Genomic DNA, 12470 nt, shown 5'->3' with positions numbered 1-12470 from the left:
AAATTTTAGCTGGAAAGTAAAATAAAGATTTGCAGCCTAAAACCTGCAAACGTACATATATTATATTAGCATCTCTTAAAACCTTTTCTTTTTCCCTTTATCCTTTTGACAGCTAGTCACTTAAGAACTTTTACAAATCTGTAGCCTTTCGGATTTTTCAGTTTAGATTAGCCGTCTTGATAAACTTGAATTAAAACTTAAATTCTGGCGTATATGTTTTTCTTTTTTTAATAGCAATGCCTCTGACATCTAGCTTAACACACTGCATTCATAAAAAGGTCAGTTTTTTTTTTTTTTTTGGCAAATCTTGACAAATCCGAGAAGGATGTCTCGTCCCTGCTCTTTGCTGCAAATCATTCTGCCTTGTAAAAATCACAGAATGGGTCATTACATTAAACCGTCTCATCTAATGTCCCATTCTCCCAGAGTTGGCTCGAGGCTAAAAAGAGAGTAAGACGGAGAGGTCTAATAGTCTATAGCATTAGCGGGTTAATCGTCCTGTCCCGCTCGCCCGTTTTACTTTAATTGTGAACCGTCCCGTTCTGTAACACCCCCAAGTCGGCAGATAAGTCATGAAGCGTGACATGAAGCAAGTTTTTGCTCAGATTAAGTTTTTTTTTTTTTTTTTTTTTTTTTGTTCATTGGAGGTCTGAGATTATCCCTGGCTAAGCTTTAAACATCATAAACACAGAGGGGAAATGAAAAAGATACCCAGGATAGATGTCTGTTGACTTTATTAGAGGAGCCCTGACCTATAGTGCCACCTGCTGAAATGGTAGGAGTATTCCCAAATAAAAGAGCACAGAAACAGGTGGTGAATTTCTCTGAGAATTCTTCCCGTGGGACCTTTCCAATTAATGCGCTTTTTCTAACGCATTATCGTTTACAACGCACACAAGGACGGACGAACGCTCCGGGAAAGCGCCAAGTGTCTGTAACATAAGAAAGACTTCTAAACTAACATTCGAACTAAACATCACCTAGGGGGATTCAAATATTTATTATATTATTAATTTTATGCACTTTGGTCAGAACAACTCGGGATAATTCTGATCCTCTTGTTCTTTCCCGCGGAGCAGGATCCGGACCAAGCGGCGTTCCAAAAGCCTTTCCCAGGCTTGGCTTGCTGATCGATGAGCTCACTGGGGTCAATCAGCTCTTAGCTAATTGATAAACTAATCCAGTCATTAAGTGGCACAGGGAGGCAATACAAGTAAATAAACCACCACCACCATCATCATCATCATCTTCCTCCTCCTCTCACTGGCCAGTTCTACATGATGTAAGAAGAGAATGCAGAAGGATGCCTGTAAAAACAGAATTCTTTTTTAAGTACCATTCATGCTCTTGATGACTGTGTCCTAAACACATTTTCAATCATTATTAATTTAAATCCTCTTTTTAACACCGGTTTTGTTAGTGTAATGTCTATTATTGCTTTGCTAAATGCTTAAGCGATAATGTAGAGCATAATCGTGCACCTGTGGCTACGGAGACGTTGAGCGAGTCGACGGCGGGGTGCAGCTCTCTTCTAGGAGGAACAGTGAGGAAAATGTCACAAAGCTCACGCAGCTCGGAGGACAACCCGAACCCCTCACCACCTACAAAAACAAGCCATAGGTGAGTAATACTGTATATATTTCCTGGTGTTGCTTGTACAGTTACAGTAATGTGGCACTCCTGCTAAATAGTGAGAGTGTATTTAAGTATCCTGTTTTTGGTTTGATATAAATATCAGAGCTTGGGATATCTACCAATGCCCAATCCTCGTCCAAATATTTCAAGTTTTTGCCAAAAAATTTTTTTGATTTATGTTCAAAGCAGGAAGCTGTGATAGAAAACAATCTTAGTAAACACTTTATACTGGTCAGCTGGGGTTCTAGTGGAGCCAGAATCTATTCCATGAACACTGGGTAAGACACAGGAATACACCCTGGATGGGAGAACGGTTCATTGCGTGTTCAAGCACAAGACAGTAACTCAAGATTATGATTGAATTGGGAACACTTGTTCTGTCAGAAAAAATGCCTCTCATACCTGTATTAGATTTGAAACTGTGTCAAATCTAATCCAAAACAAATCTAAAAAGACTCATACCCATCAGCAACAGTGTAGGTTTGGCCATCTTAAAGTCAGAACATGGAACAGTGGATACTCCCGAACTGGCCTCGTCATAGCCGATGGTGCCGACTGCTTGCCATCCTTGTTTGAGCTTTATCTGCAAATTACAGAGATAGCGCTGATTTATCATCAGGTTAAAATTAGCGTTTAGGGATTTGTTTGATGCCACAATATGGGAAAATGTTATGCCTGATTTGTGCCTGCCCTCTAGAGGCTACAAAAGGATGTTCAAGCCTATTGACTGCATCTCACTTAAAAGGTAAAATCAAAGAGAAAAAACACCTTTATCACATCAGCCAAGTTCTCATAGCCGTAGACGTCCATGAGCTCCATCACTCCTGAGCTGGCTTTGCTCACCACGGGGGTTAACGGACAGCTGACAGAGAGAGAGAGAACAGCATTATTATTGTTATTTGTAACGTTAGAGAAATGTGACTGGAAACAAATGAAAAAAACTTTACCTGTTGTGAATGCTACTTGCTACTCTGTTCACTCCAAGAAAATACGCAGTGCGAAGGACGGCGCCAAGGTTCATCGGATCCTGAATTCCATCCAGGACGAGCCACAGTGGACACGGGCTTCCAACGGTGCTCCAGCTTCCCTGCTGACTTTTGGATTTCTCCTTGGTGAGAAACCTCAACGGACTGGCCTGAAGACACAGCCCCTGGTGGACCGCACCACCGGTCATCTTCTCCATCTCCCTCTTAGTGATGTGCTTGATGGGAACACCTCGTCTGACTGCCTCCTCACACACTTTCTCCACAGATTCCCTCTGATTTCCTTCCCTGCGCTTCACGAATAGCTGGGTGAGCTTGCGTTTCCCCTGAGTCAGGGCAAGTAAACAAGGGGTCACCCCGAAGACCAACTCATCTTGAGACTGTCTCTGGGGATGGACGCCTGTGATCTTGTCCTTGGCTCTCTTAGGGAGCTTCTGAGGTTCTGGATCGGGCTTCTTGATGTCCTCTGAGCTCAGTTTTTGGAGTTCAGATGAGACTCTGCGCACAAGTCCAGACGTCCTTTCAGGACCTGATGACTTCGCAGAAGGACGAATGACCCTGGAAAGATGATCTGAGGATTTGAAAGGGTTGCGTCTTACCCGATGACAAATTTTAACACTAGTGTCTTTTGGGGAGAAGAAAGATTTGGAGTTGTGATACAGTGCATGTTGAGTGCAGTCCAAGAAAGGGAATGTAAAAATCTTGAAATCTGTATTATTTTTCACAACATGGGAGAATCTACTGGCAGTTCTCCACATTTTTAAGTGAAACAACATCATTGAGATGCAGCAATAACAAAACCACCAATGTCACACTGATACAAGCTTTAATGTCATGTCTAAAAAAAAACATACAGTGTGACTAGCATTTGATCTTCAGTAACACGATCACTGTCGTTTAATTACAAAAATCAGATCATCAGATTACAGGTTAAATAAACACAAAACAATGCATAAGGTTGCATATTACTTCCCTTCTCATTCAGCTACAAATTTCAAAACCACGTGCGCGCTGATTTGGACAAGTCCCGTTCCTGGATCAGCCTCCAAGACTCACTAATCGCGTCGCGCTTCATCAATACTGATCCAGGGCCAGTGTTGTGAGAACGCAAACAGAACGTTTCGGAATCGTGGTCGCCATTGCTGCGCATGCGCCACTGACACTTCCGCGTACAAAATCTGCTGAATCCTGTTCAGATGCTGATTCAATGAACCAGTTCGATGAGTCGATTTCCTGGATTTTCTGGACATCTTTATCACCTTAAATGTTTGCCTACCTTAAAGTCTTCATTTGAGCCATCATGACAACTTTTCATTTTAGATAGAAGATAGAGATAGAGTTAAAGTTATCAATTTAAAAAATATATTAAAAGCTCATAATTTTATTTATATTATGTATATTATTAATTTTCAACGAAATATTGAAATTCTATAAAAGAGTGACTATTGTTGGTGTTTTGTTTTTTTTTTGTACCGTGAATCATGTGGCAAACTATAATAACAGCGTTTCTTATTTGTCGCTTTAAATAATTTTTAAAATGAACCAATATCCGCGTGCAAAGCTTTGGAATCGAGTCCCAAATCCTTGTGAGTCGACTCTTACCCGCTATTGAATACTAGCCTTAGTTACCACGCAACGAGACGCTGTTTGCGAGTTTATGAAAATGAAAACGAACTCGTTAGCTAATTTGTAATTACCGCTTAATTTAAGTCAGTATGTTAGCTAAATAGCATTATATTTTGTAGAATGTGTTATGCTGGGTTTTGAGTAAACTAGTCTTAGCAATGCTTTAAGCAGGTTTATTAGCTACAGTAGCTAGCTCTGGTCGGTGTTATGGCGGACGGATGGTGTACTGACAGCGGGGAAGCCGTGTACCGCTCCCGGGATGCCGTGAAAAACCTCAAAATAAGGTGATTTATAGTTTTATATATAGTATTTTTAAACTTTCGGATTGTAGAAAGTTGCTGTGTTTTTTCTATATCCAAAAAAAGCTAGCTACAACACTATTTACAATACTGGTTCCAAAAAACAGGGAGTTATCAAGGAATGCAGTATAGATAATTTATCTTAAAACCTTATACTATACTCTAAGGACATTAGTATTTGGCCAAATCTGTAAATTTAGTTTATATTGTAATGCTTCAGCATAAAAAAAATACTAAAAAACAAAGCAAGGACTGTAAAGACATGTTTTGATGAGTGGAGGAACTTAACTGGCCCTAACACAGAGCCTTGACCTCATCCTCATCGAGCACCTTTGTGATGTGAACTGGAACAGAGATTCACTGCCAGGCGTTTTCGTCCAACATCAGTGCCTGACCTTATAAATGCTCTACAGAATGAACGGGGCACGATTTCTCACAGAAACACTCCAACATCTTATGAACAGCTTTACAAGAAGAGTTGAAGCTGTTATAGCTGCAAAAGGGGGGGACAGCTCCATATTGAAGTATTTGGATACAATGTCATTGCAGGTTCAGCCAAATACCTTTTGTTTATAAAGTGTATATTTGGATAATCCATTGTCAAAGTAAACACTACAGCTCTTATTTTTCTATTAATACAGTTCATGTACTGTATCACGTCTTATTCATTAACCAGTTCATCTTCAGTAAGTGTTTTATCCTCATCAGGGTTTGCAAATCGATTCAGTGATGTATCATAATTCTTTTGTGCGGCACTTCACTTAAAATTCTTTTTTTACTATTATCGAATTAAAATAATTTTATTTGTCACATACACAGTCAAACACAGTATGATGTGCAGTGAAATGTTTTAACAGTCGCCGATGACCTAAAATCTTTTAAAGAAAATAGAGTATTCAAATAAAGAATATGATAATAAAAAAAGAAAAATAGAGTATGAAAAATAAAATATCTAAATAAGAAATATAAAATATTAAATGAGAATATAATAATAAAAATTATACAATATCCAAAATATAGAACATTTTTAGCTCTGAAATATTATTTCAAATTTATGTTTTGCATCTGAGGTGGTAAACTGTTGCAGTTCCTCTATAATCCTACAATTGGCACTCTAAACACACTGTGTGGTACATTTACATTTAGGCATTATCCAGAGTAACTTACATTTTTAGCTCATTATACTGTATATCTAAGCAGTTGAGGGTTAAGGACCAAACATAAGAGTGAAAGGTTTTTTATTATTATTTATTTTAGAATTGTAACAAAATGTATATAAAAAAAAATGTGTGTATACTGTATATAAAATAGTGATGCTTGTAATTGAATAGAATTTGGATTGAATCAGCACTTAGGTATCGTGATATCATCACCTGGCCCCTAGTTATGATTCCCATCCCTATTAAATACCTAATGCCATATGTGTTATTTCATCGCTTTGAAAAAATCCAACATTGTTCTAGAATGTAGAAAATAAATCACTAAACAGAAAACACTAAATCAGAAGGCGTGTCCAAACTTTTGACTGGTACTGTATATAACCCTGGGCGGGCACAGTGGCCTAGTCGCCTTGCGTCTCCAGGATCTGGGTTCACTTCCCGCATCGGGTCTCTGTGTGCGTGGAGTTTGCATGTTCTCCCCTAGTTGGTGGGTTTCCTCCAGGGTAATCGGTTTCCTACCACAGTCCAAAGATATGCCGATTAGGCTAATTATTGTTCCCAAATTGCCTGTTGGCACACCCTCCAGGATGTACCCGGCCTTATGCCATAAGTCTTCTGGGATAGGAACCAGACCACCCTGTATAAAGGAAAAAGCAATAAGAGTAAAAAGAGGTCAATAAAGAGGGACCTATTCTTTCTAGCCTTGTTTTTCAAAGTCTACAAAGGCTGCAGTAGATATTAGAGCTTAGCCTCTTTTGTAGAGTCCGGATCGAGCGGGTGACCTCAGCAGCAGCTCTTGTGGATCATCTCAAACAGCAGCATCAACCAGAGCGAGGCATCTTCGAACTCAACCCGTTAATCTCACAAACACAATCAGGTAGAAAAGAAGCAAGAGATCAAGACCATACCGTATTGCATTCAGTCTTGGTTTAATAAAATGGAACTTTCTTCTGATCACTTTCATACAGCAGCTGATGAAGAAGAGCTGATGGTCGGCTGGCAAGAGAAACTCTTCAGTCAGGTACGAGTTCACAAGCCGGGATTTTATGTATCCTAGCACTACACAACATTATTTGTAGTGCTCAGATTTTCCCATCCTGTTGGCCTGTAGTATGAAGTGGACCTTTACCAGACTGAGTCAGTGTGCCAGACCCCGCTGGAAAAACAGTATCACGCAGAAATTGTGGAAATGGAACGATGTAAAAGAAGACAAAATCGGCGCATTTTTACCTACACAGACTTTGATCGCTTCACCAACTGGGAAGAGGTGGGAACTGACTTCTGTATTGACTAACCCTTTGGAACAGAGTTGATTACCAAGGATTATTATAAGAAAACATGATACTGAGAGTTCTTTTTAGGTAAAGCAATTAAATTGGGGAAACTGGCCGAACTGAGCTCTAATGGACTGTAAATCATAACAGTGAACAGTAACTTTCACATAAAGGCTGATTTATTTATCTGTATCCCTGATACTTTGAGCAGCAGGCTCAGAGTCTGCTCACTCCAGCGCAGGGCAGGCCGACCTTCCTTGCTGAGCGCATGGCGAACATCAGACACAGACGCCAAGACAGACGACCGGCGTGAGTCCACTTTCTTTAAAAAAAACGTCAAGCAGAACGCTTTAAATTGCCAATACATTATGTATAACAACTGACCATATCCTTTTCTGTAGAGACTCCAACATTCCGAAGGCCCGCTTAGTAGTATGGGAGCCGTCCAGAGAGTTTGTGAAGAGCAGCCACATTGTGAACACGGTAATGCAGACCATGCACATCATGGCGGACTTGGGACCTCCTGGAGGGTGAGCGTGTTCGGTAGTTTACAGTGTTAACAGGTTTTTTTAACATCACGTCATTGAAGTTTCAGATTTGATCCATGTTTTTTTTTTGGTTTGGTTTTAATTCCCTGGAAACAGGCACGGATTGAAGGAGAACGAATATGTCTTGTGCACCATAAAAGCCAACAGCAACGGAGTCCTTGTAATGAAACCTGATTTCAACAATGGTAAAGGACCCTACAGGCAAGTGCTCTGCTCTCATCAGAAAATAAACAAAACAAAACACTAAGCTTATGTTTGGGGTGGGCATTACTTGACCGGTTTGAACCTGATGGCAGGCTGGAGACAGAGGGAGAGAAAAGAGAAGTGTGGCGTCTCTACCTGGAGAACGCCTCCATTCCCATAAGCGCAGAGGAGAAACAGCGAGAGCAGCGCATGTACAAAGATGTAAGCATGTACAGTGGAAGTTAAATGTTGATTCTCGAGATGTTTTTTCGTGAGAATGTTTAAAGTATGCGGGTGAGTCAACAATTATCCGCACTCCAGTTATATCCGGTTCTTATCAGCGCTTTTCACTTTCTCTCCAGTCACTGCTTTGCAGGTGTAAACGTGTTACGTCAGTTTCATTTGTAACTGCGGTGCGAGCAAAAACATGTACCCTACTTGTGATTTGCTCGAAAGAAAAGTTTTTTTTTTTTTTTGAGGGTGTACCTGGTGCAGAAATTACTCAGGGAAGAGCACAAACAGAAGCTGGATATCTGCATATAACACAATTTGGATTTTTGATACTCTAAGGCAGGTAAAAGTTTCTTAAAGAGAATTATTACTGGTGGATTCATCACTACAATACTGAGTAAACAGCAGCGTATGGAAAAGAAACTTCCTCAATCACTGACAGAGAAGAAGTTCAAACGTCAACCATCAGCTGGAAAATTTATCAACGATTACAGTTTTCTGGGATTCTCAAGGGCCAGTATTGGAACTTTATCAGGAAAAATGTTCAACAGTCAACAACGCTCGTTACACTGAGACGCTTATTGTAGAGCTAAGGACTAAACTTTGGATTAAACAGAGAAGACTGGCGATGCACACTTCTGCCCACACTGTTGACTCTCTGCCAAAACTTCATTTTGAGGTGTAAAAGCATCTTCCCTGTAGTCCTGATCTCACTCCATCAGACTTTCACCTGTTTGGTCCCCTGAAAGCAGCCCTACGAGGATGAAGATTAACTTTTGATGAAGACGTGAAGGCAATAGTGCATCCATAAACATTTTTTTAACAAAAGCTTGTCGATGGATGGACAAAGTGTATTGAAAAGCAAGAAAAGGTAAATTAAATAAATTATACAGCCAGAGTGCGGATCATTTTTGGCTCACCCTCGAAATGGTTTTCAAGGAAATGTTTAAAGTAGAATCAAGAGGTGGAGGAAAAGTGACTGAGTTCAGTCATTTTCTTTATTTATACAAGTGATACCAATGTATGTACATATTTATCTTATATTTATGTTTGGAAATAATAATAATAATATTGCTTTTAATATTGTTTCACCTTGTATAATTTCTATACTGGGCATTTTGATTAAAAGATGGTTAGGTAAAAACTTGCGTGTGTATGTGTGTGTGAGAGAGAAAATAACATTGCCTCTGTCTCTCTCCGCAGTTATACATGCGCCATAACGACTATCTCAGCAGCCTTGTCGGCCAGGACTTTGAAATGGTACAGAAAAAATTAAAATTCACAGCCGACTTTTTGAGAAGTATAGAGCGTGCGCCTTCTTAATGATTTCCCATGCTTTCCATTTGAATGTTATTTGTGATTGCATGAGTTGCCAGAGTATTACATATGCATTTTTATTGTATTACAGCCACCTCCAGGATTTCTTCGTCTGATGGTTAACGGGGAGATAGGTCAGTACGGATAAAAAGTACACCGTGTGATTTTTAATTTTAGTAAATAAAAAAAATAAAATGTTGTGGTATGAAAGAAATACCAGTTTTCTAACCAACCACCTTCATTTTCTTTTTTTTTTTCCTCTCTCCAGTTTCTGCACAGGGTTATGAGTATGATAATTTATATATTCACTTCATCCTGGAGTTGCCAAACAGTAAGTGTGCCAAACACAAGATTTATTTTAACCCTTCTATCTGTTATATGATTGGGGTTCGGTTAAACAGTGTAGTGTTATGTATGTATTGGAATTGCTTTCAGACTGGTCCAGTGTGCCGTCTCAGAGTCTCTCGGGTGTGACTCAGACATGCCGAACGCGATCAGTGGGCAAGGTGAAATGTTTAAAACTGTCAAATATAACAAGAACATGTTGAGAGATTTGATTCATTGGATTTTAATATTGTTGCCTGATATACAGTACAGTACAGTGCACAAGTCTGTAGTAAAATATTATCTTTAGTACAAATTTGTGTGCATGTCTGCATTTTAATCTACAAAATCATGCACTATTTCAGCTTAAAAAGGAATAAATAAATAGCATTACAGAAGAATATTTTCATGCCTATAATATATATTATATTTGAGGGACCAGTTTTCAGATGGAAAAAAAAAACCTTACAGTATGTAGGTTCCTGGGTTTTGAATAAAAATACAAAAGAGCAAGTGGTGAAAAACTTACCAGAAGAACTCATGTTCTCCAACAGCTGTTTTATTCACAGTACTGTGGACATGTCTTGGGTACATATTGTACAAATATAAAAATACAAATGCCATAAGTTAAGATAGTTTGGAAAAAAATAGCAGTGTTAGAATCAAATGTGTTCAGGTTTATAAGTAAAACAGCTGTTAGGTTTTACTGAGTGTGCTGGAGAATACTGTATGTCGGAGTTGTTCATTTGTAATAAAGATAATATGGTGCCTAAGACCTTCACATAGTACTGTATGGAAGTGGTGTGGTTTGGTGGTTTTAAAGTGGCAGAAGAAGAAATCTTTTAAATCAATAATAAGATTTAAGTACATATGTAATGTGTGTGTGTGTGTGTAAATGCTGTTTACATTGAGGATCGTATAGAATTTAAAGTCTTAGAAAAACAGTCAAGACACTAATCTAGGTGTGTGTTGTTTGTTCAGGAAAATGTGGCTTTCTTCTCCTACCCCTTCAGTTTCGAGTCTTTCTTCAGGAAAGAGGATGACTCCGAGGGTGAGTGCTGTAAATTGTAAATTGTATGTATGGCTTTACAGCATGGAGCCTGCATGAACACACACAATCACATGTAATCATTTGTGCTGGTCCTGTCTGTAGAGTCACTGCCTCAATGGCCCGTGCTGTACTTCAGGGTTCTCTCGCTGGACTACTGGCAGCGCTACAGAACCGAGGGCTACGGCCACCTGGTCATGCCCTCGACACCTGGTAAGAGATTCCTATAACTGACTAATGCTTTGTCTTGAACTTTACTACCTGGAAAAATTTTAACAGTTTGATCTTGTTCAAAAATGTTTGTGTGTGTATATCGTCTCAGGCTCTCGCAGAGTGACCTGCCACACTTGGAGGCCCCTGCAGACCGGCACCGTGGCTGAACTCAGACGTTTCTTTATCGGCGGCGCTCCCGAACTCGAAGACATCAGTGATGTGAGAATTCCAGGAACATTTAAGGTAGGAGTGACACCATATGGTTCACTTGGGTGTGTGCTGTGATGGTAATGCAGCCAGATGCAATGAGGACCTGGGCTAGATGGGTTCCTGGTATAATTTATGTCATAGCAGCTTTAAACGAAGCCTTTCCCTCACCAGTGAGAAGTTTTCAATAAACATTTTCATCCTGAAGACTTTCCTGCGGTGGAAAAACTGTTTCTGACTGATCTCTGACAAAATCACTGACACGGACGGCTCCTTACATAAATGTTAAATAAAAGACACGCCTTGTAGGTAGAATTCTTGTCAGAGACGCTGTATTAAAAAGATTATTACAATAGACATGTTTATTAATGCGTTGATATAAATGTTGTATAAATGATGACATGACAGAAAATTAGACATGGGCAGAGAAAATTTTATTCAGTTACATACCGTGATTCTTTGTGTTACAATTTTAGTATTACTTAAATGTGTTTAAACGTGTCTACTTGATTATATTATATACTGTATATATTTTTGTAAAGGGGGATCGTCTGAGCCGTTTCGGGTTTCGCACCCAGACGACAGGGAGCGTCACTTTCAGCCTGAACTGCATCCAGCATGCACGGTTAGTAAACACGCTCTTATCTAGTCCATTAAATATATCCTTTATCTTAATAATACAAGTCTAATATCCTTTTTGGTTTTATCGCAGGGCGTTCGTGGAGGCCAGCACTCTGAAGAAAAGGCGACAGAGCGTTTTGGACCAGCTCGGGGGCCACAGTCAGAAAGGATCCGTTTATAACGTCCTAGGTGAAGCCTGAAATCAAAACAAATTACCAAAGCTGCATCAGACACAGAAGCCAATCAGAGTCTTCGGCTTTATCTATGTATAGAATTAATATTTTGCATGTTGTGTGTGTGCAGAGGCGTTCCAGAGGGCTCGTAAGCGGATGCAGGAAGCCAGAGAGAGTCTGCCCAGAGATCTGATCAACACCAGTGAAGCACGCAGTGCTGAATCTTCAGCATAAACATCTTGTGCTCTTTCGATTTAAGATGTTTTTGTCTGTGTACATATTTAATTTGTAAAACAACATGCTTACTAATGTACAGTTTCATTAATTTTTCATAAACTCATTTTTTGAACTTGTCTATTATGGTTTCCCCTTTTATCAGTTTTTTTTTTTTTGTTTGGTAATAAAAAACAATTGAGACCAAAATAATCATCCTTGAAATCATTAGGCAACTAGCACGACCACACAGTGGGCAGCAGAGGGCGCCAAAACCATGTCACGTCGTTGAAATCTGTAGTGTACAGTCGTGGCCAAAAGTTTTGGAAAAGTTGCTGCTTAAGTTTTTTATAATATCAATTTGCATATACTCCAGAATGTTATAAAGAGTGATCAGATGAATTGCATAGTCCTT

At 39.4% G+C, this 12470-nt stretch overlaps 2 protein-coding genes across 3 annotated transcripts; one reads left to right on the top strand and one right to left on the bottom strand.

The window, feature by feature from the left end:
* Positions 1 to 260: 260 nt before the first annotated feature.
* mrm1 (mitochondrial rRNA methyltransferase 1 homolog (S. cerevisiae)) lies at positions 261 to 3744 on the bottom strand. Its single transcript, XM_053485617.1, has 5 exons — positions 2583 to 3744; positions 2404 to 2497; positions 2098 to 2218; positions 1482 to 1601; positions 261 to 1307 (listed from the first exon to the last, which is right to left on the bottom strand). The coding sequence occupies exons 1-5, from the start codon at positions 3395 to 3397 to the stop codon at positions 1261 to 1263; spliced, it is 1197 nt and encodes a 398-aa protein (XP_053341592.1). The 5' UTR covers positions 3398 to 3744; the 3' UTR covers positions 261 to 1260.
* Positions 3745 to 4238: 494 nt separating this feature from the next.
* On the top strand, positions 4239 to 12193 carry mks1 (MKS transition zone complex subunit 1). Of its 2 annotated transcripts, none has more exons than XM_053484819.1 (18): positions 4239 to 4528; positions 6465 to 6580; positions 6675 to 6724; positions 6815 to 6970; positions 7189 to 7286; positions 7379 to 7507; positions 7622 to 7726; positions 7822 to 7930; positions 9143 to 9199; positions 9348 to 9390; positions 9525 to 9587; positions 9692 to 9762; positions 10562 to 10631; positions 10734 to 10841; positions 10951 to 11084; positions 11591 to 11673; positions 11761 to 11858; positions 11973 to 12193. In XM_053484819.1, exons 1-18 carry the CDS (start codon positions 4452 to 4454, stop codon positions 12074 to 12076), a joined length of 1671 nt encoding a protein of 556 aa, XP_053340794.1. In that variant the 5' UTR covers positions 4239 to 4451; the 3' UTR covers positions 12077 to 12193. The 2 variants fall into 2 exon arrangements, with proteins under 2 accessions (XP_053340794.1, XP_053340793.1); XM_053484818.1 differs by having other exon boundaries at positions 6672 to 6724; positions 11973 to 12192.
* The last annotated feature ends 277 nt before the right edge of the window (positions 12194 to 12470 follow it).

Source organism: Clarias gariepinus, chromosome 24 (genome assembly GCF_024256425.1).
Source record: "Clarias gariepinus isolate MV-2021 ecotype Netherlands chromosome 24, CGAR_prim_01v2, whole genome shotgun sequence".
NCBI classification, from domain to species: domain Eukaryota; kingdom Metazoa; phylum Chordata; class Actinopteri; order Siluriformes; family Clariidae; genus Clarias; species Clarias gariepinus.
This window is presented reverse-complemented; position numbering and strand designations above follow the sequence as displayed.

Excerpts from the sequence above, each read along its gene's own strand:
- mks1 (XM_053484818.1), top strand. The coding sequence starts at position 4,452 with ATGGCGGACGGATGGTGTACTGACAGCGGGGAAGCCGTGTACCGCTCC. Across the intron at positions 9,200-9,347 it reads TCGGCCAGGACTTTGAAATG|CCACCTCCAGGATTTCTTCG; the intron begins GTACAGAAAAAA and ends ATTGTATTACAG. Across the intron at positions 11,859-11,972 it reads ATCCGTTTATAACGTCCTAG|AGGCGTTCCAGAGGGCTCGT; the intron begins GTGAAGCCTGAA and ends GTGTGTGTGCAG.
- mrm1 (XM_053485617.1), bottom strand. The coding sequence starts at position 3,397 with ATGATGTTGTTTCACTTAAAAATGTGGAGAACTGCCAGTAGATTCTCC. Across the intron at positions 2,219-2,403 it reads ACTTGGCTGATGTGATAAAG|ATAAAGCTCAAACAAGGATG; the intron begins GTGTTTTTTCTC and ends TGTAATTTGCAG. Across the intron at positions 1,308-1,481 it reads CAACGTCTCCGTAGCCACAG|GCATCCTTCTGCATTCTCTT; the intron begins GTGCACGATTAT and ends CTGTTTTTACAG.